Below are 25,189 nucleotides of genomic sequence, written 5' to 3'. Positions count from 1 at the left end.
AATTTTGTGCGTAATGTTTTGAAAGTATTGTACTCCCTCCGTCCTTTTTTTATAGTTCTGTATTCCATTTTGGGCTGTCTCTTAATAAGTGTCCATTTTGTAAAGTTAGTGGGTAAAAGTTGGTGAGTTGTCTATTTTATCCCTAAAAGTAGATTTCTTTTTGAAAAGTAAGTGAGTAAAAGTGTAATGATGATGGGTAAGTAGGGAAAGTGGAGGAAAAAGTTGATGTGAAAGGTATAATGATGATGTTTTTTTAATAAGTTGGAATTACGAAGTAGGACATTTAAAAGGGGACGGAGGGAGTACTTATTTCTTATTTGCTCTTGGGTATACTCATAAACAATGTCGGCTGAGTTGTCCTAACACAACCTCATACTTTGTTTACAATTAAGTCATACAAAATAAAATATATATACAAGTAAAAAAAAATCAAAATTACATTGTTATTTTAGCTTGAATAACATCAAAATGTAAATCCCGGTTTCAAAGAAAATAAATTCTCCTCGCATTTTTTGAAGCAAAATTTTCAATTAAGTCATCATACTTTACTTATCCAAGAACTCGGGGCCGTTCCGCTAACTTTTGGCTTTTTAGTTGATATATGTAAGAAGAATGATCTACATCGAAAAGCATAAAAAGTTAAATAAGCCTCAAATGTCCTAAAATACTCTTAGTGGAATGGCGCCTCATTTTCAATTAAGATCATAGCCAATCTCTTTAATCTCCCTTATGAAGTGGTAGTTCAAATGTAAAAATAAAAACTATGTTAGCTCGGTTGATTTATTTTAGTTATGATTTTTTTTAATCAAATGGAAGAACATATCACTTATACTTTACTGTTGTGTGTGTTAAATCAAAAAATTTCAATAAAGTAATTTGATTTTCGTAATATTGTGCATTGGAAGGAAAACAAAAGGGAAGATTTCAAAAAATGAACTTTATTGCATATTTATTTACTACTAAAAGGAAGAAAGAATTAAAAGTAATTTTTTGAAGTAAAAAGTGAAAAAAGAAAAAAGAAGGAAGGTTAACACTTTCTGTTGGTTATATCTGTTACAAATTGACGGAATGGAACGACAGGGGCCTAATTGTTGACGGAATAACAAGTTCAGGTGTCTTTTTGTCATTAGTTAAAATTTATTTGTTTTTCTAAAAATTCGTAACAAGTTCAAGGGCTTTTTTGAAAATTTTCCGAAAACAAGTTCAAGGGCTTTTTTGAACTTGTTACGAATTTTTAGAAAAACACATAAATTTTAACTAAAAGGTTTTAGAAATAACCTTTTCCATTATTGTTGTGTGTGTTAAATCAAAAAATTTCAATAAAGTAATTTGATTTTAGTAATATTGTGCATTGGTAGGAAAACGAAAGGGAAGACTTCAAAAAATGAACTTTATTGCATATTTATTTACTACTAAAAGGAAGAACGAATTAAAAGTAATTTTTTGAAGTAAAAAGTGAAAAAAGAAAAAAGAAGGAAGGTTAACGCTTTCCGTTAGTTACATCTGTTACAAATTGACGGAATGGAATGACAGGGGCCTAATTGCTGACGGAATAACAAGTTCAGGTGTCTTTTTGTCATTAGTTAAAATTTATGTGTTTTTTCTGAAAGTTCGTAACAAGTTCAAGGGCTCCGAAAACAAGTTCAAGGGTTTTTTTGAACTTGTTACGAATTTTCAGAAAAACACATAAATTTTAACTAAAAGGTTTTAGAAATAACGGAGAGCTTGCGGGGCTTACCCCGGAGCCGGCCCTGCTCATGAAAGGTTTTAACAATGAGCTTATACATTATCCTTTTCCAAGCCTTCTTAGTGAAACACCCAGTTTGCATGCCTACTGTGGGGCTCCATTCAAGATGATTCGCTCTTTGGATCAAGGGTTTGAGATCTGCTCCTAGCCTTCTCCTTGTTCTGCAAAATGAAGCACGACTAAAGACCACACCGGTGGCTCTCCAGAATGGCTGTCTGGTGCAAGAGTCAGTACACTTGCAGAGAGAAATCAAGAAGCAAGAACTAGGGTTTTTAGGGTTATTTTCTGCGGACCTTTTCCAAGAAGGCATAATGGGGCATTTATAGAGATTCCCTAGCTTGGCCTCCAAGATTGCACCAACGCTCGACACGCGTCGGCTGATATCACCCTCACGTCATGTTCAGGATTTTGTAACCATTTGTAGGATGAGCTCGCACCTTCACGTGCCCCCTACCCTTATCCTGATAACCGCTCGAATGACGTCACGAACATTACCAAGGCCAAGGTTGTTGTTCCCATGCGGATGAACTGGAGTGATGGCCACGCTCGTTCGGGACCGAGCGTGGGGTGCGACCCTCGAAGAGTCCCTGGCCGAACATGTTTCCTGTCTGTAAGGGGACCGGAGGCCGAGTCGATTAAGCGAATCGTAGTTAACAGATCCCTTGGATATGATACTGTCGACATGCCGAACGTCAAGGGTAAAATAACTTGGATTAAATTGGACCACTGGATCTCGTTCAATACGGCACGAGCTATTTTGCTCGGCCTGCTACACCTACTACTGTATGTTTAATTTTCACCTCTTCATCCATGATTTGAATGAACAGACCCTCATTCTTTTTCGTCCTAAGGCGCTTTATTAGATTTAACTTCAACCGCCTCATTGCCACTCTTGTTATTCTTACCGATTGCCTACTTATGAGTAAAATACAAGCACACGAAACCATAAGATTTAACATAATAAAGTTGGAATGGGACACATATGTCTCCCCACAAATAAAGCAAATACTCCACCCAAACCAAAATTAACTATGTGACAAGCACCTGCGCGTGCTCGCTCGCAGAAACACACACACAACATAACTTCTTCTATAGAGGGACTGCTTTAACCAATAACATTGCCTTCAAATAAGGTTGAATACCCAAGCGTAAGGCTAGGTCGACGATAGCATGATATCCGGTAAGACCGGGATCGTACCCGTAGGAAAACTCGATAGAAACTTGTTTGGATTGTAGGTGTAGGGGTTTTCGGCGTTTAGATGGTCAACTTTGTTGTGCTTTGAAAGGTGGAAACTAGAAATGAGTTTTAAACTAAATTTATGAAGCGGCAAGGTCTCGGGATCAACCTACCCGCGATTTGGCCGGCTAATGGTTTTCTTTGATAACTCAAGTGAGAGTTACAACCGTGTGCTCTCACTAGGAATGTAACGACCCGGATTTTTGCCCTATTTTTTTTCGAATAAAGAAATTATTTTTAATCAAATTGTCTATAGTAATTAATTAATTATTTAAAAGTGAAATTAGATTAAACTTAAATTTAGATTAATTTTTAGTGATTATAATTAGTTTAGCATATGCATTATCAATTAGCTTGTAACTATATATAAGTGTGTCTATATATCTATAAATAGATATTAGTAACCATCCCACAATTTATGGGATTTGGTTACCCATCCCCTCTCCCAATTCTATCTCTCTCACTTCCCTCCCACATTCCATCACCTTCACCCATTTCATCCCACACTCCCACCTTCCTCCACTACTCTATGTTATTAGTTCCCCACCTCCCTTTCATTTCTCTACGCAAAACAAACCCATCTCCCCGTCTCATTTTTTTTGCTGAGACAAAAAGCACTATGCAATCTGCAAGGGTAAAAGAAGAAGAATTAGGTATGTGAGAAGGGTGGGAAAATCATCCCATGTATTCATATCATCAAATCTTTAATTCCATAAACTCCATTTTCGTCCATATCACGTACCTCTGTTCATGGCCTATTTCTTCCTTATTGTTGTCGTTTTTAGGCCTGATTTTCTTCACGAATGTTGTAGAGGGGGTCAAGAGCTTCGATTTCAATCCAAGAATAGCTCAAAACGGTCAAGAATTGATAGAGTTATCGCCATTCAAAGTTCGGTAAAATTCTCGGATTCTGATTTCCAGACAGATTCAGCGACCCTTCTAAACTTCCATTTTTCTCCTACTTAGAGTGGTTTCAGGCTTAGACTTCTTCATGAAAGTTATAGAGCGTTTCAAGATTTTCGTGCTAGACACAAGGATCGTCCAAAATGGCAAAGGTTTGGTCAAGTTATTCCAGTCCAAAGTTGCTGCTAGAATACCGATCTTTCGCTGCCAAACGAAAACCCACCAGACTGCACTAAATTGTTTTGTTCCTGATTAAAGGTAAAATAATCACTTCTCTACTTTCCCCTAAGTATATCTGTACCCGTATGTGTTAGTTTTAATACTTAGAAATGACGAAAAATCGAATCCATGTTGAACCAGAAAATAACATAACCGAAACTCTTTTCTTTTCCTCCTGCGTGTTCCATTTCTTTTTGTTTTGAAATCTTATGATGTTATTACACTATTAGCCCTAGACTTTGTATGCTATTCGATTTAACCGCAAATGGTTTATTGCTTTTACAAGCCAACCTCAAACATGGATTTTACTCCACTGTTTACATCTCTCGTGTTAAGTAGTGTTAACTTTTAATTTTCACAAATGACAATTTTATGGTATAACTATTCCAATCCTGATTGGGTTAAAAAAATACTTATACACAGTACATACATAATAAAATTGTTAACACTTGTTCAATAAAATTTATAAGTAACTCCGAAGGCATCGACCCAATCCAAATCCCTTATGTGTTTAATTATTTGCACCTATCAATTGTTATATTGCATTTCATTGAATTGTATTATGTTTGAGTTGTTGATTGATTGTATCATGTTGTATGTGCTAGAATGGACTTAGATTCACGGGATGATTTCGAGTAGTGAACATATAGACGTGGATAAGTAAGGGATAAAAATGGTAAAGTTGATTGAGGATATTGTGTGCCGGTAAAGAACCCTGGTACGGTAAAGTACCTTTAGTTGAGTTGGGGAGCGGTAAAGGACCCCGAGTATGGTAAAGTACTCAGAGTGTGTGGAGAACGGTAAAGGACTCCGGGTACAGTATTTGGGATACGGTAAAGGATCCTAAATGCGGTATAGTACCAAATGTGTGTGTGGAGGACGGTAAAGGACTCCGGGTATAGTATTTTTGGAAAATGGTAAAGAATCCCTGAATACGGTATAGTGCCCAATGTGTAGATTAGGGGTATGGTAAAGTACCCAATGTATAAAGTTGGGAGACGGTAAAGAATCCTAGCAATGAGATAGTCCGACCCCTAATGCTGAGTTGTCATGGTGAGTTGTTTATTTATTATGGTTTTAGGCAAATCCAGACTTAGTACATAATTTAGTAGTATTCGCTACCTGGTGCAGGACAAATAAAGGGAAAGTTATTCTAAGGAATGGTCAAAGTTGGTGGATGTGAGAGGAAATGACCTTGTGGAGAGGATCTTTAGATTTCATGTAAGACAATGGATAGTAAAGAAAAGGACAATGTGCTGTTATTCTGTACCTCCTGTGAATTGTTATATTGTTGATCTGTTAATTGTAAGGTAATGGGTTAGTAAGGTTGAGATTATCTACTGAGTTTCAAAACTCATTATAGTGCCGTTGGATTGGCGTTTCATGCCAGGTAATCAATAGACTGAACGATAGAATCCGCTTCAAGACGGTCAGTACCAGGGTGAAGACCTCCCAGCTGAAGAAGGGGAGTTTGTTGAGTCTTGGATGTCCTACCTTTAGAAGCTCTGTTAATTTGACATATTTTTATTTGAATTTTCAAAAGTGTTATTACATTTGTCAAACTCTATTTTATTTTATTGGGTTGTAAGACAGTCAAGTAGTTTTGAATTTGGTATTTGAGATTTCCGCTACTAAACTCTATTTAATAAAATTTCATTTCTTAAATCAGTTTTATGGATTATTAAATCAATTATAAATTATTTAATTAACGTGTCCGAAAATCGGAGGGTTACAAGGAAGGTTTAACTTGAAAATCAAATGTAAAGATAGGTTCGAAAATGGACTAAAATTCATTTAGCCATTTAATCAAACACTTGTAGTGCCAAGGTTTCAAGCATCGTGCATGGCAGGTTAAGCTTGCCGACGCACAATCAAAGAAGTTATCAACTACAAGCTTTGAATGAAAATAAGAGATTTAATCCATTTTATAAACTAATGTAAAGCTTTAAGGCAAGAGAAACCATTTTACCAACCAAGTCTCGGGATCGCCCCTTGACCAAGCCTAAAAAGACTACTCACTCATGACTAAAGAACTAAGCATAGGATAAAAAGCAACATGAGATTTAACCGATGAAAAAGTTAATAAACTTGATATTAAGTAGAATCTAATCCATAACTACAATTTTAATAAATGAGAAAACAACAAACGACAATTAACTAAGGGTGTTTTTGAAGAAATTACGCTAAAAAAGCTTGAGAGCAACAATAGAAAAACTTAGGCAAGAAGAAAACTAAAGGATAAAATTTAGATCTAGATATTTGTGAGGTAATGGGCTATTTATACACGTCTTTCTCTCAACAAATATCCCCCAAAACTTGCCAAAGTTGGCAAGTCTTTTAACGGAAAATATAAAAAGTAACAAAAAGTCGTCCGTAAGCTCTCGGTATCGATACAACAGAAAGAGGGTATCAATACCGAGCAGCTAAGCTTCTGTCCAAAAGTTAAGTTTAAAGTATCGATCCAACTTTTTTGGCTGTATCGATATCACGCTGTTAAGACAGATTTTGACTGAACTTCGCAGGCTCGCTCCGGACACTTTCAAACTCGGATTTGAGTATTCTTTGAACTATTGGAAAATTCGTTGAGTCTACTTTCTAACCCAAGTGATTTGGATCCAAGATAATTTGCACAACAAAAGATATGACAATTCTACCATCAGTTGGTCGAAAAATGAATAGCTTTGGTAAAATCCTTACATCTCCTTCAATTCCCTTTACCCTTGGGCATCCCGAGCGACCTCCAAACCATCTTTTCGTGACATTTTGAACACCAAAATAGGGTGGCACACGGCCTTGGGCACTTGGTTGCACGTGGCCTTGGGCACTTGGTCACACGGTTTACCTGAAAATATTAAAAACACACCTTACGTGCAATATCGCATAAAAACGACAATATATATGTATAAACACAACATACTAGAGGATTTAAGTACCAAGAATCTACATTATTGGGTGCTCATAAGAGACGCAAGAAATTTACAGTGAAAACTGGTCAACACCTACATAAGAAATGAAATCATGGCATTAAAATAAAATACGAAATAGCGAATGATAGAAATGAGAGCTTATTACAATAAAGTCTATGTTACATCCCTAAACACCGTTTCAAACCCTAGATCTGGGCTTCTTGGTCTTCATTGGGGAGAGATATTCCATGGTGCGTGATAATAATGGAAGAGATAACATCTTAGAAGTGAGTTTAGAGCCTCAAATACCTACAGCAGAGATGAAACGACGCAAAAGCTCTCCAATCCTAGATCTTGGCCGCTTGATCTTCATTGTTTGAGATGATACTTCGAAACTTCTGGTGCTAGCAGAGATAAAGTGGATGGAGTGTAGAGTTAAAGAAATGGTCTGTGAACAAATTAATACGCCTCTCCCAAGATTCGAACTTGGCCCACGGCAAGTGCTCAAAATCACTGTAGCGCATTTTTTTGCGAGCCAGTTTTGCTACAGTGCCGGTTTTCTTTTGTTTCCAATCTGATTCCAAAACAAGTGAAAACTCATTTTTTCCGTTTCTTGAAATTTTGGAAATTCCTGCAACTGTTTAAGTCCTTTGTAAATGAAAATAGCAACACAAACATATTTATGGTACCAATGTCATAAAATTTGAAAACAAAAGCAAAAAACTAGAAACAAAAATTTTACCAAACAGAGCCTAATATTTTTTAAAAACAAAACCTAATATTTTTTAAAAACAAAAACAAGGGGAAAAGGCCAACGCAGGAGCTACAGCTTTCGTGCAACTATTGAAGGGTTTTTCTTATTACTCCCTCATTCTCATTCAATAGTCCCTCGTTCTATTCCAATCAGATTAAAAACTAGTTTTATCTTTAAATCGGTAATGAATTTTACATCTAATATAGATCTTGTTTGACAGATTTTGATTAGTTCTATAATATAATATTATAAATTACCACATATAATCAATTGAAGAGAGTGAAAATGAAGAAAGCCTTCGTCTAAGTGAAAAATCTCAAGTTAAGGGTTTAAGATTGAATCGACATCTCCACATGGCCATACTGTCATAGTTTACGAGAAAGCAATAAATGCTCTTCCATGAGCTCACAGGTTCCATTTGCACGGAAACCAAACATTCCAAATCTTGGGGTGTTACTGAGGGTTATTCCCGGTCGTTACTTCAGGTTCTCAGAATTAGTTGAGGTATGTGCAAGTTAGACCAAACATCCTGTTATATAAAAAAAGAAGAAGATTGAATCGACGCCTCCATCTCGTTGCCATTCGTCCGATTGCCGCTCGGTGCCGTTCCGTAGCCGTTTTGTTGTTTCTTTGTTGATTTGATTTCTTCCCCTTTCATTTTTTTCATATGATTAGTACTTAAGACAGAAAATGGGTGGGTTGTACTATGAAAAATTTAATACTCCGTATTAATTTGATATTTAAATTGAAGTTGTTGAATGGAATTATCAAAGAATGTAATTTGATATGTAAAGTAAGGCTTTGTACTTGTAATTCGAATTTTTCACAATATGATATGAAATGTGGTTTATGGATTTTCCATTGTGTGAATTTCACTAACAAGTGGAAAACCAACAGAGTAGAGCAGTTTGGGGGAAGTCTACTTCAGTTCTAAAGCACTGAATTTCTGTTCATGTATTCTGTTCTTTTGCTATTTCTTGTCGTTTCTAGTTCATCCAAAATGATGGTCTGGTAATTTCTTCTTTCTGTTGGATGAGCTGCTTTGCTTGAATCCTCTGTATGCTTGATTTCTTTCTTTGTAAGACTACTCTCTTTCCAAAAGCAGTTTTTGGATCCCACATTTTCCGGATTGGGATTCTCTGTGGGGATTCCCATGTGAAGATCTTGTGAGGCTTTAGGCTTGCCAACACACCAGAGACGAGATATAATGGTTCACAACAACGTTCTTAATTTATTTCTATAGCTCAACGGCGCCATTTTGGACAATAAAATTGAAACGGAGTAAATCACCCTTTTCTTCTTCCGTCCGTTTCTTCTTCCGTGTTCTTCTTCTCTGTTAATTACCAACTTGACATTATCAAACTTTTAAACTTTTAAGGTCTTATATGGATAAAAACTCAAGGTCTAGCATGTATAAATAAGTCAATTAGCTGTTCTTTCTTTTTTTCTTTATTCAATATTTTTATGCATTTGGTAGTTTCATGTCGAATGTTTTTGGATTATTGGATCATTTCGATGAGGGATAAAAAATGTAAAGAATCACGATGTAAGCTCAATTTTTTTAATAAAGACGAAAAAACTCAAAACATTTATACTTTCGATTTATAATTGTTCTCATTCAAAAAAAAATTGTGTTTCAAATATAATTTTTTACTTATTCGATTTTTTTCGTCGAGAGGAATATTTTTTTTAATAAACTCAAATATTATAAAGCAAACCAATTACACCCATAAAAGGAACTAGTCCATGCCCAAATTTACAGCCCAGAAACTGGAAACACCACTAAACAACAAGCCTACTAATCACATTACACTTCAGAAAGGAAGACCACGGAAGAAGAAAATGGAAGAAGAAACGAAGGAAGAAGAAAAAGGAAAAAGAAACGGTGATTTACTCCGTTACATTTTTATTGTCTAAAACGGTGCTGCTTTGCTTTAGAAATAAAGAAGGTTGATGTGGACCATTAGATCTTCTTACTGGTGTGTTGTCAAGCTCACATGTCACAACAAAAGTCTCATAAGATCCTCAAAGGAAAATCCTCATAGAGGATCCGGATCCATATTTTCCTACATCTCTTAAACTTAAGAAGAGAAAAAAGAGAGTTAAGATTATGATATTCATATGGGAAAATTTAAAAAAAAATTTCCTGAACTTTTAGGAACTCTACAAAAAATACATGGCATTACTACAATAAATCATAAAGATCATAGCTATTGATTGTGATTGTAAGTTTTTCATCACGCTCCTGCTACCGTGATGAATCTGGGTGTGATTGTAAGTCACTCTCTTTTATCACGGTTATAAACCGTAATTGAAAGAGAGAAACAATCACGGCCAAAAGGCATGATCGTTTCTCTTTTATTACGGTTGTAAGCCGTGATTGGGTGTGATCATTTCTCTTTTCTGTGTGTGATTGTATGTCACTTTAGATCACGGTCTATAACCGTGATTGAAAGTTCAAAATGATCACTGTAACGACCCGGATTTTTGACCCAATTTTTTTTAAATACAAATTTATATTTTTAAATTTCTAATTCAATAATTAATTAGATTGAATAATTAAAATATATTATTATGTGTATAATTGATATTATTTGCATTATTGTATAAGATATGTATTTAAACTTTAGATATACAGGGAATCAGTGATTCATATTCATCTCTTATCTTTTCTATCTAAACCCTAAGTAGAACTCTATTCAAACTAACTCTCCACTTCTCTATCTCTCATCCTATACATAAAAGCGTCCAGATACATTCTCACCATGTACATACATGCGTCCACATACATTTGAATTGAAAACCCCCCAAATGTGGCACTTGTCACCCATCTTTTTATCATTTTCAGTATCACTCTCCTTCCTCATTCCACCACTTCTACACTTATCATCTCATATTCTCACTACTTTATTCTCTCTCATTATACATACCCACATAATCCGAAAATTGAACACCAGTATATTATTTCACTCCCAATTTTATTGTTGAGTCTAGAATAGAGAGAGAGAGAGAGAGAGAGAGAGAGAGAGAGAGTTGTGGCCGTAGGTGTGTGCACACCGCTGCTGCGGGCCCTGTCGGAGTGCCGCCGAACGCTGCCTCGAGATTTCAGAACCACCATGGCGATCTACGAACACCGTACAACACTTATCCGAACTTAGAATCGCGTTTGAGGTAGTTTTCCGAAAACCCAAAACCTTTATCTGCATTTTAATGGAGTTACTTAGATTTAAAGTTTATTGAAGATGATGATCTGCTGTTAAATTGTTAATTTATTTTTAGTCCTGTTTATATTAAAATTTAGTCTGGTTGTGCTGTAATGATTAGTGTTATACCCTGTGAAAATTTATGATCGTTTAACAAATGTTTGATTGTGAAATTATTATTGATGATACATTGTTAATTTGTATTTGAGTGGACGTTTACGTGTTTAATAAATTATTGGAGTAGATAAATATTTATGAAATATTAACAAGAATATTTTATTAGTAAAAATTTATTTAGATTGTAAACAAGAAATATTTTAGATTATATATTAGTTAATCTTTAACTCTAATAAATATTGACTAAAATAGCCTCGCATAATTTTGTTGTTATAAAAATCTCATATTAATATTTAATATAGTTAGTAAATGCTAAATTTAGCAATAAGTATTTTTCAATAAAAAAATTTGTTTGTAAAATCTATAAATAATATGAGAGTTAAGGAAAATATTTAAATAGTAAAAATGTTTTATAAAATTTCTAAATGAGAGAAATAGACTTAATTTTAAGTGTAGTAATTAATTATTTAACTGGATATTATTTTGTTACTCACATGATTAATTCTATGGTAGGATAAATTTTATTGCATGGTTATGTGTTGTTAGCATGTTAGTACTTTTAGTTGAAATGTTGAACTGTGTGGTATTTTGTTGTGATTGTAGATTGAACAAATAGGTTCCCGGGGTGGTTACGAGTAGTGAATCATGTAGACGATGATAAGTAAATGGAAAATGGTAAAGTGTTGGAAGTGTGATTGTGTGGATTGTGATTTGAGCCATGGTGATGGCAAGGGTAACCTATGGGGCCCTGTGTTGAAATGGGTTACCTGAGGGGCCCGGTGTTGTGACACTAACGTATGATACGTCATGGGAAGTTTCTCTTCGAGGAAGAGAATGGGTCCCATGAGACGGTTATAGTTAGTGAGTCGCTAATGTATGATACGTCATGGGAAGTTTCTCTTCGAGGAAGAGAATGGGTCCCATGAGACGGTTATAGTTAGTGAGACGTTAATGTATGATACGTCATGGAAAGTTTCTCTTGGAGAAAGAGAATGGGTCCCATGAGACGGTTATAGTTAGCGTGGGGTAGTGGATGTCCGACCCTAATGTACGATACGTCATGGGATGACTCAATCCTCTTGTTATGGTCTTAAGTGAGAACATACTCGGTACATAACTTAGATGCGCTCACCTAGGACCCTGGTGCAGGACAAGCAGGAGGAAGGGTGGACCCATGAGACGATTGTAGTTAGTGGATGTGGGAGGAAAGGATCTCGCGGAGAGAATCCTTAGATTACATGTAAGATGATGGATAGTAAAGAAAAAGACGATGTGTTATTATTTTGTACCTTCGGTGTGTTATGAATTATTATATTGTTGATCTGCATATTGTGGTATTGGGTTTTAGGATTTCTACTTTGTGAATTATCACTCAGGATACGTTTGTATCCTGGCAAATCGTTTGCTTCGGCGTTCAATTTGCCAGAGTGTGCAGGATTCCACAGTGGAGCAGTTGATACAGGTGGGACCCCCTGGAACGGAGTCTGGGCCAACATTGCTTGGAATTTCGTATCAAAACTAGAGTCGCTCTGGAGTTGCTTTTGTTACATAGATTTTTGTATTATTTTGAAACTGTAAATTTTGTATAAGGATAAATAAGGGCCTAATAGTTTGTAAAATTCAGTGTATTTTAGGGTTAATGTTCCCGAAATCCCTTGAGAAATCGGGGCGTTACAATCACACCACCATAAATTGAGATAGAAAACCATTACGGGTGATCTTTTCATTATATCCACTAGACCATCTTTTCTTGTCATTGCCAAGTTTCGAACCCACACATCCTTAATCGATTTCCCAAGCCCTTACCATTAAGCTAGCCATGAACTTTTGTTATACTAGGAAAACAAGAATATTTATACTTACTTCCTAAAGTGAAAAAACTTTTTTTTTTCTTAAAATTTACTTAATTTTTCAAATGCAATTAACATGATATTAAAATATATAAAAATACTTATATAAACATTGTTTGACAACAGATCTTTTGTCAATCAAAATTAGTTGTTGGTCACCAAAAGACTTTCTTAAGGTGAAAATTTTAGTTTTAGCTAGTAAATTTAGTAGACAATACTCCCTCCGTCCCTTTTTAAATGTCCTACTTTGTAATTCCAACTTATTAAAAAAACATCATCATTATACCTTTCACATCAACTTTTTCCTCCACTTTTCCTACTTACCCATCATCATTACACTTTTTACTCACTAACTTTTCAAAATGGAATCTACTTTTAGGGACAAAATAGACAATATACCAACTTTTATCCACTAACTTTACCAAATGGACATTTATTAAGGGACAGCCCAAAATGGAATACTGGACTATAATAAAGGGACGGAGGGAGTAGTGTTTTTTGTTGCAGATTGTATTATAGACAAACTTTAGATATAATTTTTTTTTATAAACTAACCATTTCACATGGATTTTGTGTTTATATTGAATTTCAATTTCAATGGTGGCTTCTCAATTGGATTTTAATCATTTTCAAATAAGGCTAAGCCATAATAATATAACTGATTTTTTACCTAATGTGCCAAATGTATCTTGGAAGACATCCGAAATAGCTAAATTTCACTAATAATATAATTACTTTTTTTTAATTGCTTTTTTTTTTTGGGATAAGTGTAATTAGGGCTTATCTTCTTACCTTTTGTAAAAAAGAAAAGAAAAACTATTTAAAGTTCTTAAACGACATCATTTTTCTCACATAACTTTTTAAAGTCTGCCTAAATGAGTACCAGCCCACCCATGTGAAAATTCAAACTGCACGCCTAAATAAGTAGGCTTTTTATCTTGCCGCAAGAGTGAGATCGTTTATCTCACCAATTAGCCCTCATTTTAGAATTTTGAAATTATTTTTTTAACCTTTATTTTATGTTTTACTTTTTACTTTCAAAAATTATTTTTAAATTTTTTTAATAATAAATAAATATGTAATAAAGCTCTTTTTTTTAAACTTTCAATTTTACCTTTTCCTCTCTCTCCCTTTTTTTTTTCCTTCAAATTCGACTACACACCACCACCAATCGCCACAACCAATTACTTTACTCTTTTATTTTATTTTAGTCAATTACTTGAAGTAATTGTTGTTGGTATCCTTATTTTGTTTAAAATGATTGTATTAAACCTCATTCAGACCAATTTTAGTACTCCATGTTTCTTTAAATAAGGGTCCAGTACTCCATTTTGGTCTTTCCTATAAAAAAAATGTTAATAAGTAAAAATTTGTACAATTATCATTTTTTTCTTTTGAAAAATTAATGAATAAAGAGTTACTGTAAAAGTAGAGGTAAAACTTGATGCTAAAATGTATAATCATGATGTCTCCTGAATAATTTAAAATTACGAAATAAGATACTTAAAAAGTGACAGAGCAACTACAAAGTTGTTTCATACCTCAAATATATATCATAATAATTGTTACTGTTATGTTTTTATTTAAACACAAATAATGGAGGGAGACGGAGCTATGTAGTTTCAAGATAAATTTTTTTCAATCTGGTAATAGATTTTTCAAAAATAGTAAGTGGGCAATGGCTCTATTAGCCCCCTGCGACTCCGTTATTAGTCCAATTCCATCCCCAATTTCCGGAATCGAACACGCTCTAATTCTTTGGTCCAGAACAGGAGCCCTGCTTTTCCCACCCCTCTGACACCCCACCCCTCCTGACCCTACACCCCATTTCCACTATTACCCTCCCCCCTCCTCCCTTTCTTTTCTTCCCAGTTTGCTTCTTTTCTTTTCTTTTCTTTTTTCTCTTTATTTCCTTTTCTTTCTTTTTGGTTAGAATTTTTTTTCTTTTTTTAATCTTTATTTCATTTTCTTTCTTTCCAGTTTGAATCTTTTTTTTTTTAATTTTCAATTATTTTTTTGTTTGTTTTTTTTCCCATTTACCTCCCTTCTTTTTTTTAGTTAACTCAAATTCTATTTCAATTAAAATTGACTTTATACTTAATAAATTTATATTATTTTAATTAGTTAATTAATTTGTCTTAACAATGAATAATAAAAATAACTTCTAAGGAACAATAATAAATTTAAACAAAATTTTATTTTATTATAATTGAGTACATATTGTCAAAACATGCTTCAATGGCAATGATGCCCCCTTTTGAAGCATTCGGTTTTTTAAGGTATCCAATGCCCATGTCAGTGTCTCTTCTCTCTCATTACTAAGATATGTGAATATGAGCGAGTAAGTTCACCATGTGGATGTGATACCCACAACCTTCAATAGTGATTTTCTATACTCATTGGTCTTGCACGTGGCATCAATGATCAATACAGAAGGAAAGTTGATAGATAGCTCTAGGTTCATAGGATATATATTTTAGACCAACGCTCCACGCCCAAACTAACACACCTTCTCTACTTTCAAAAATCCATATATATATAAAACCCGAATATGTATAAGTACAACATTAACCAGTCTTAACATAAATAATGAATATGCAAAACAATAAAAGTAAAAACTAACCTGGTCGGTGGTAAATTCGGGTGTATAATCGCGACTATTGTAGGAGATGCTCTCCCTACTACGAATATCATTATCAAATGACCAACTATCTGAAATTGAAAAGCTGTAGTCATCTATTGTTCTGCCCTGAATTTTTCGTTGTGGCGTTCCTAAAATTTTTTGTGTACACAGTCTGTGAGGAAAGCCTAAGTAACCATGCTACTAATCAAACTATTATTTCTTACATTTCAAAAATCTGTTCTTTCTTCCTTTGAGGAAAGTCCAAAACCACATTTTTTTATTAGATTAATAAATCGTTAATTTTCACCGAAAATCATTATTCTAAATTTTGCTGGCTTCTGTTTGACATAGAAATAACCAGGAAAGTCCGAGGTCGGATGGTCGGACGAGTCCAGTTAGAATCACCATTCCTTCCTTAGTCAACCCGAAACTAGACTTGTTGACGAACTTTCGAGAGTGTTAGCCTCGGGTTACTCCATAGTCGTAAAAAATATCCGACTGTTTTTTTCCCTTTTTTTTTTGTTCTTTATAGATTAAAAAATATAGTTACAAAAATAAGTGTTTCAATTTTCAATTTGTTTGAACCGGTGCAAAAATGTTATTTTTCTGATCATTTCATCATAAATAGTCATAATAAATAGACAAATTTGCTAGACAACAGAGAGAAAAAAATGAACTTCTAATAAAGAAAAGATTCAAGATAAGATGCAGAACATTAAGGAGTTTATAGCTGAAGTTGAAGTAAAAACGAAATTTTATATAGTTGAAATTGAAATAAAATGAGCACAAATTTGCTTACAATATAGGCAACCAAACAACAGAGAGCAATAGAGCAAAAAAGGTGTGTGTGGCGCTGAAAAAGTAGAAATTAGGAACTGAGATTGAGCTAATTTTTTTTAGGAATCCATAACAAAATATTTTAAAAATAACTTGCGATTTAAATTATCTTTGTAGGACCCATAATGGGCCCCACAAAAATAAAAAAAATATCAATTTCTTGCGAGTACCAAATAGGGTCTTAAGTGGCATTTTCTGTTCAAATTTCTAATTTCTGTTATCGATTGGGCTAAGTAGGTAACGATAAGATAGTTGAGGGGATGAAATCGTCAAATTAGTAGTTTAGGGACTAAGTAGAAAATATGTGTATATTTTAGGAGATTACAGAAAAAAAAATACTCTATCATTATTGTTCCAATAAGAAGTTAACTATAGTTTAACTAGACAATATTTAAAAGCAAAATGTGAGGTGTAAAATTAAAATGAAATTTATCCATTATAACCACTAATTAAAAAAAGTAACGGTATCCAAAATTTTAGGTAGACTAACAAAATTTAACTACTACACTCCTGTGTTTTTCACTACACATTCATTTTCAAACAAAAATATTTTTAGTGGTTTGAATGCACCTCGACGTGAATAGAGAATGGTGTTGGAGCACCAAGCCGCAGTGCCCAGAAACTGAGAGAATATTTCATGTTATGGTATATATCCACCTCTTCTCACAATACAGTACGCCTCTCACTAAACAAATCCCTTAACATGAAAAACTATCTCCTCAAAGGAAAAAGGGATACGAGTGGATCCGCTGCAAAACGGCTCTTTACGAAGCTGAGTGATCTCAGTCGTCCATTTCGGCATTGGACGACCGGAATTAAAAATAATCTTTTAACGATAGTAGACTATCTTTTATCTATTACCATTAAGAGATTCTTTTCAATCCGTAGACACTTGTTTACAACCGATCTACAAACAAGATTTTCATGGCAATATACCCTTTGCATGAAAAACTTGTAGGCGGACAAAAACTGTCTTGTGTAAATAGCAGTATGTTGGTATACCCTTCACATGCTCCTTGACCGAAAGCTTAACTTCTCGTCGGAACCCTAATCTGCAAAACAGAGAAGGGATGAGTGCGCCTTTGCCTCTCGTGGCAAAGGCCTTCCGATGCTTCAGTTAGTATCATGTACTTAGCAGAAAACCCTAAATATCAATAGAAAATATAGTATGAATGCAATGTTTTTTCTCTCCTTTTACCTCTAGGTTTACCTCTTTATTTATATATTCATAGATGCTTGCTGCCCAAGCATCCCTGTTGTCCGATGATTCCTATCTCGTATAGGAAATCCTGGATATCTTGGATTCTCGTTCCCTTAACAGTTTAATACTTAAGAGTCCTTTTGAGACTCTTTTCCATAACTGGCCAAACATCTCATTCTCATTGGGTATCTTTTCCAGATCCTATACTTTCGGGATCTCATCCCTTACGAGATATTATGGTTTTGGAATCTTCCAGAGTACTTCCTCTCTCCTACTCTTGACTGGAGTTCTATCCTTGTTCGGCTATCAACAGACCGCCTGGACCAGTCACCTCATGTCCCTTTTTGCCGAACAAACAGCATGGACCAACGACTTCTCATGTCATTTGTTTATATCGCCGATCACCGCTCATGGTGTTTTTTATCGTATTTATTCCGTGATCCTTCATACAGCGTGTTCGGCCATTGTTTTATTTGTTCGGGAATACCTCCCTACAAAACTTTCTCTCCAACACTTCTAAATAAGTAATTTATTTTATAATGAGAATATGTACTGTGTCCATTTTTATGGGGACGACTATTCGAAACCCCGTATTTTCTCCCTTAGTCTGTTAAAAATTTTCAAGTATGCTCGACAGTTAGTTATCGAAATTGAGATACATTTTTAGCAAACAATTACCGAAATATAATATTTTTTTCAATAGTTATTTACCGAAAATGTATGTTCGACAGTTGTTTACCGAATGTTGAACATATTTTCGACATGTAGTTATCGAAATATAATCTTGTTTTCAACAGCTAGTTACCGAAATGTTATGTATAATTTTCAACAACTATTTACCGAAATGTAGTGGGCTAAGAGAGAAAATACGGGACTGCGAATAGTCGCCCCCATTTTTATAGTGCAAAACTTTCTCTCCAAGATTAATATCCATTTTAAATAGACACCCTCCCTCCTCCACCGCTCACTTTGTTTTTTTTTTTTTTTTTTGTCAAGCGGAAATATCCACCACTCACTTCATCTCTTATTATAAATTTATAACCCCCCCCCCCTCATGGTGTTTTTTATTGTATTTATTCCGTGATCCTTCGTACCACGTGTTCGGCCATTGCTTTATCTGTTTTGGAAAACTTCCCTACAAAACTTTCTCTCCAAGACTTCTAAATAAGTAATTTATTTTATTTATTCATTTTACAATGAGATTATATACTGTATCCATTTTTATGGGGCCGACTATTCGCAGCCCCGTATTTTCTTCTTAACCCGTTAAAAATTTTCAATTATACTCGACAGTTAGTTACCGAAATTGAGATACATTTTTAGCATACAATTACCGAAATATAATATTTTTTTAATAGCTATTTACCGAAAATGTATGTTTGGCAGTTGTTTACCGAAGGTTGAACATATTTTCGACATGAAGTTACCGAAATATAATCTTGTTTTCAACAGCTATTTACCGAAATGTTATGTATAATTTTCAACAACTATTTACCGAAATGTAGTGAGGTAAGAGAGAAAAAAAACGGGTCTCCGAATAGTCGCCCCCATTTTTATAGTGCAAAACTCTCTCCAAGATTAATATCCATTTAAAATAGACACCCTCCCTCCTCAACCACTCACTTTGTTATTTTTTGTTTTGTTTTGGTCAAAGCGGAAAATATCCACCACTCACTTCATCTCTTATTATAAGTTTATAACCCCCCCCCCCGTGCTTTTTATCATATTTATTCCGTGATCCTACGTACCACGTGTTCGGCCATTGTTTTATCTGTTCGGGAATATTTCCTACAAAACTTTCTCTCCAAGACTTCTAAATAAGTAATTTATTTTATTTATTCATTTTATAATGAGAATATATACTCTATCCATTTTTATGGGGCCGACTATTCGCAACCCCGTATTTTCTCTTTTAGCCCGTTAAAAATTTTCAATTATACTCGACAGTTAGTTATCGAAATTGAGATACATTTTTAGCATACAATTACTGAAATATAATATTTTTTTCAATAGCTATTTATGAAAAATGTATGTTCGGCAGTTGTTTACCGAATGTTGAATATATTTTCGACATGTAGTTACCGAAATATAATCTTGATTTCAACAGCTATTTACCGAAATGTTATGTATAATTTTCAATAACTATTTACCGAAATGTAGTGAGCTAAGAGAGAAAATACGAAACTGCGAATAGTCGCTCCATTTTTAAAGTGCAAAACTTTCTCTCCAAGTTTAATATCCATGTTAAATAGACACCCTCCCTCCTCCACCACTCACTTCATCTCTAATTATAAGTTTATAACCCCCCACCCCCACACACCCCAGCCCCATGGACCTATTCTCCCTCCTCTTCCTCTCCCTCTCCCTCCTCTCTCTCTCCATCTACCTCCTCTTCCTCCGCCTAAACCCCAACCAACCCAAAATCACCGGCTTCAAATCCTACCCGCTACTCGGCACCCTACCCGAATTCCTCAAAAACCGCCACCGCTTCCTCGACTGGACCACCGGGGTCCTCTCCGCCACCCCCTCCAACACCGCCGTCTTCCGCCGCCCCGGCAAAGTCCACGGCATTATAACGGCGAACCCGGCCAACGTGGAACACGTCCTCAAGACCAACTTCGAGAACTACCCGAAAGGCACCAAGTTCATTTCCCTTCTAGAAGACTTCCTCGGCCGCGGCATCTTCAACTCCGACGGCGACCTCTGGCGGGTCCAGCGCAAGACCGCCAGCTACGAGTTCAACACCAAGTCCCTCCGGAACTTCGTCATCGACACCGCCACGGTCGAGATACGGACCCGGTTGGTTCCGATTCTGGAAAAGGTGGCAGAATCGGGCCGGGTCCTGGACGTGCAGGACGTGTTGGAGCGGTTCGCGTTTGATAATATATGTAAGGTGGCGTTCAATGTGGACCCGGGGTGTCTTGGCGGTGATGGTACTGCTGGCGGTGAGTTCATGCGGGCGTTTGAGGAGGCGGCCAAGCTCAGCTCTGGAAGGTTTGAGATAATGTTTTCCGAGATTAAATTTTATTCTCTTTCAAAAAAAAAAAAGATTAAAATTTATTTGCAGCATTAATATCTTTATAATTTATTTTGTCTGATTTATGTTGCTTTAAATGAAGGTGGGACAATCATATGGTACACATTTTAGTCGAAGTTCTTTCTAATTAACTTCTTATGATTTGTAATTTATACTATTTTTTTGTAATTAATTAGCTAAAATCATTCATAATAAATTAGTAAGTTGGGGGTAAAGTACACTTTGCACTTAGTATCATTTTGCCCTTACACTTTTAATTTCACCTGTAAAACCCTCACACCTTCGATCAAGTGTCAATGTCCCCCCAAAAAGCCCTTACACTTTTGATCAAGTGTCAACGTCCCCTTACCTTACCGTTATATTCCATTAGTTTCTGCCTAGGAAAAAATATCAGTTCAGTGATAATATAATCTAATAATTTTATTATCTTTGAAAACTTGATTAGTGACATTAAAGTTATTGAATTTAAGATTTGAAGATAAAATTATCCTCTTGCTTTCCCCTGGGCTCTTACATTATTTAAAAACGACCATATAAAAATTAAAGCATGTACCTTTTGGCCTTTGGGTAATAGTTCACTTGTCAAAAATAAGTTGTCCTGTATTTGTTAGTTTGGATAGGGTTACTGATCATTCCCATTGTTTCTTAAATGTGTCTTTATGAGTCGTTTTCTGGCGAGCCTGGTCGATGACGTACAAAACATAATGCTTGACACCGGTGTGGTGTTGACCAACACCCCTCTGATGCCTAAGTTGGAAATGTTTGGAGAGTTGGGCAGATGTCGATAGTGTGTTACCTCCTTCTGGTTGATGGGTCTATTTATAGGCAACCAGTAAGGCTGAGCATTTAAAAAACTGGTGAGGTTTTTGGAGAAAAGTGGGATAGGATATCCCGGGGACTCCTTCAACCGCTTGGAGCGGCCGTTTGTATTTGAATTCGAACTCTCCTGAGGGAACGGTAACTCTCACGTTGAAATGTTTAGGGATAGTATCAAAGTATTGAGTTTCAAACTCCGGAGAGGAGAAACCGGTCATTCCGGATTTCATGTGAATCTGTTTTTATCATGTATTTGAGTTAGGCAAAACGAGATCAATGTCCATCTGCTCAGGGAGTGCGGAACTGTCGAGTAGAGCAGGATGGAATTGATGTCTATCTGCTCTCAGAGCCTGGAGTTGCCAAGTAGAGCAGGATGGAATTGATGTTTGTCTGCTCTCGGAGCTGCCGAGCAGACGTAGGATTTCCTGAATAGGGAAGTTCAGTTCAGTCAAGTCCTGCGCAAGAACCAATTTGGGCGTATCAATTCTATACTCCAGTCTTCCCTTCATTTTGCATATCTTCGTCAAACTCAAAGACAGTGGCTCGAATGTGCTCTCAATTCCTACCTTGTCCTGAACTCACAATTTAAACTGTTCAATAATTAGAGCCAAACACAAAATTTTGAACCGTTCAATTTTAAGTCAATCGAGAATCAGTATCTTAATTACCGAATCAAGTAATCATGGCTGTATATTTTGTAAATTATATTTGTTGTTCATTTGTTGGATAAAAACACATGATTTGTTGCTCAATTACCGATGTCGGACTGTCTTGATTTTTAATAGAGTTGTTGCACGCATCAAGGTCTACAATGCGAACGGTTCAGATTATGTTCTTAACATAGTTTTAAAAATCGGCCGATACGGTACGTATCGGCCGGTTCGTACCGGAATTTTCGACTCCCGGTTCGGATATAGGCCGATATATCGGTGAGATTGAAATTTACAGGCGTATCGGCCAGTTCCCGATACGTATCGGTCTGTAACCGATTTTTGGACCGGTACGGCCGGTACGTATCGGTTCTGGAAAAAAAAAAAAAAAACAGAAAAAACCAAAAAACAGAGCTAAAAAAAAAAAACAGAAAAAATCAAAAAACAGAGCTCCTTCCACACATATGTATATATTTGCTTCCACGTCATTCATGTACGTATTGGTACCCCCACGTCATTCATTCTGGCATTGAAGTTGTATTAGCAAAATTATGTTTGACTTAAAAGCTATGAGCTTGAAACTAGTTGTGCCTAGCGATTATGTAATGTAAAACCTCTATGGTGTGTTTATTTTAATGTCTTCATCTTATTTTTGCTATTTATGTCAATTATATCGAAACTTATAATGTTGCATTTTTCTCATATTTGTAAAATCTTATTGACTTGCGAGTTTTGATAAATTATCGGATATTTCACATGAAGAGAATGGGCTATTATATGTCTTAAATTAATTAAAATGTGATAATTTAAGCCAATGTTTGGGGCAAAAGTATATTTTTCAAGTTTTATACATGTTGCTGATGATTTTTAAAAATTCACGACCGCGACACCCGATTCCCGCGACGTATCACCGATATGTCCCGATACCGATATACCGCGACCGATACCGCGACGGCGACCGATACCGCGATTTAAAACTACTTCTTAAGCTCGATACTAAACCCAAATTGAGGGCACAAGAAGTTGCTGTGCTCCAATGCCCCTGTCTGAAACTCTCTTGTTTTTACTTGACATTGTTTCCCTGTTTCAGTTGAGAAACTTTGAGAAAACTTAGTATTACCATCTTCCATCATGGCAATGAGAGGACATTGTATGAAATTTCTTTATTAAATTGCTAGTTTCTTCAACTCTTCTTCCCAAATAGTGGAAATTTTTGTGGTCCCTTGAGTTCCATGATTTGTGTATCTTGGTTCCTATTTTGTATTTGTGATCGATGCTATTTGATTGTTAATTCATTCATTCTCTAATACCCTTCACAGGTTCATGTACGCATTCCACCAATTGTACAAAATAAAGAAGTATTTCAACATGGGTTCAGAGCGCAAACTCATGAAATCGATAGCAACAGTTCACGAATTCGCAGATAAAATCATCAAGTCGAGAATGGAAGAGAAATCCGAAAACAAAGATGAAGATTTGCTCTCCCGGTTTATCGGGACAGACAAGATGTCGATGGAGCTCCTCCGAGATGTCGTCATAAGCTTCATTCTAGCCGGGCGCGACACGACGTCGTCTGCTCTCACCTGGTTCTTTTGGGTACTAGCTTCCAACCCAGAAGTGGAGAAGAAAATCCTCAACGAGCTCGAAACGATTAGAAACTGCAACGCGAAATGTATCGGCGATACGTACAGCTTCGACGAGCTACGAGAGATGCATTATCTCCATGCGGCGATATCGGAGGCGATGCGGCTTTACCCGCCGGTGCCTATGGACACAAAGGCTTGCCTGGACGATGACGTCATGCCGGATGGGACTTTCGTGTTGAAAGATTGGTTCGTGACGTACCATACATACGCAATGGGGAGAATGGAGAGTATTTGGGGGAGTGATTGTTGTGAGTATAAGCCAGACCGGTGGTTGGAAAACGGGACCGGATTTTGCAGGCAAGAGAGCCCGTTTCAGTTTCCGGTTTTCCACGCGGGTCCGAGGATGTGTCTGGGGAAGGACATGGCGTATAATCAGATGAAGTCAATTGCAGCGTCGGTGATGGAGAGGTTTGAGTTCGATGTACAGGGTGACAAGGAGACGAGTCCAGAGCATTTGTTGTCTTTGACTCTTCGGATGAAAGGGGGGTTGCCTGTGAAGGTAAGGGAAAGATGTATTGGTTAATTAAGTTTTGAGTAGTACTAATGTAGAAGTGTTTGATTATTACAGGGCTGGATTAATGTAGTCTATGGGTTGAGGAGGCGGCCTAGCCCCTCCAGTCTATTAGTTTATTGGTAGTTAGTTAGTAGTATTTGCTTGTGTATGCCTGTGTACCGAAGCCCAATTTTCAATCGAGCTGCCTAGAAAATTGAGGAAAATTTAAGTGGTAGTTTCTTTTTTCGAACCTAATATTGTCTGTGGTTACTTTTCTATTTCTTATCATTTGAAGCAGGTTTCTTGTTGAACAATTGAGTAGTTTGCATATAATTGTCTAGAGACAAAATGAATGGAGTAATTGTCTGAGTGCATAGTAGCATTGCATAAGCGTTAATTTTCTGCACTATAAGAAACATGTCCTTGGACTGGGAGGCAACCAAAAATTAAAATTGCTGATATATTCACTTGTTGTGGACTGCAATACTGGCGTGCCTTGATGAGAATCTGTTTGAGGCTTCTCTTTTTCATATATATATTTTTTTGCTGAGTCTCTGTTTCATATTGTTAGTGGTAGGTGCCTCATTAAAATGAGAGTTTCCCCTGCAGTTTGTTTTGTTTAGCTGTCAGATGTCCAAAAATTTCACTTTCGCCCATTTCAAAGTTTCCAGATGCTGCTGGCATCTTAGGATCTCAATTTATGAAGGCGTGTTCCTTATCTAGTTATCAACTCCTTTCTTGTTTTAATATCCCCCCAAAAGTCAAGATCAGATTAATGGAATGCATTTAGCTTTGTACTTTGGAAGCTTTATATGTTGAATCATCTGGTGTTTTCTAAGGATTAAAGATGTCTGAATCACCTGTCGGTTCGAGTGCTCACTCAACAAATCCGGTTGACGCTTCTGGTCCTTCTGGACCATCACAACCAACTAGTAGCCCCTTACAATCAT

At 36.0% G+C, this 25,189-nt stretch overlaps 1 protein-coding gene across 1 annotated transcript; it reads left to right on the top strand.

Annotated features, from left to right (window-relative positions):
• The first annotated feature begins 19,872 nt into the window (after positions 1-19,872).
• Positions 19,873-24,489, top strand: LOC131322252 (cytochrome P450 CYP94D108-like). The gene is made up of 2 exons (XM_058353501.1): positions 19,873-20,591; positions 23,420-24,489. Exons 1-2 carry the CDS (start codon positions 19,927-19,929, stop codon positions 24,267-24,269), a joined length of 1,515 nt encoding a protein of 504 aa, XP_058209484.1. The 5' UTR covers positions 19,873-19,926; the 3' UTR covers positions 24,270-24,489.
• The last annotated feature ends 700 nt before the right edge of the window (positions 24,490-25,189 follow it).

This window comes from Rhododendron vialii, chromosome 4a, assembly GCF_030253575.1.
Source record: "Rhododendron vialii isolate Sample 1 chromosome 4a, ASM3025357v1".
Lineage (NCBI taxonomy): Eukaryota > Viridiplantae > Streptophyta > Magnoliopsida > Ericales > Ericaceae > Rhododendron > Rhododendron vialii.
Note: the sequence above shows the minus strand (reverse complement) of the source record. Positions and strands in the feature narration are given on the sequence as shown.

Bases quoted from the DNA above. Each gene is read 5' to 3' on its own strand.
- LOC131322252 (XM_058353501.1), top strand. From the start codon at position 19,927: ATGGACCTATTCTCCCTCCTCTTCCTCTCCCTCTCCCTCCTCTCTCTC. The intron at 20,592-23,419 runs GTTTGAGATAAT...TACCCTTCACAG, and splicing joins GCCAAGCTCAGCTCTGGAAG to GTTCATGTACGCATTCCACC.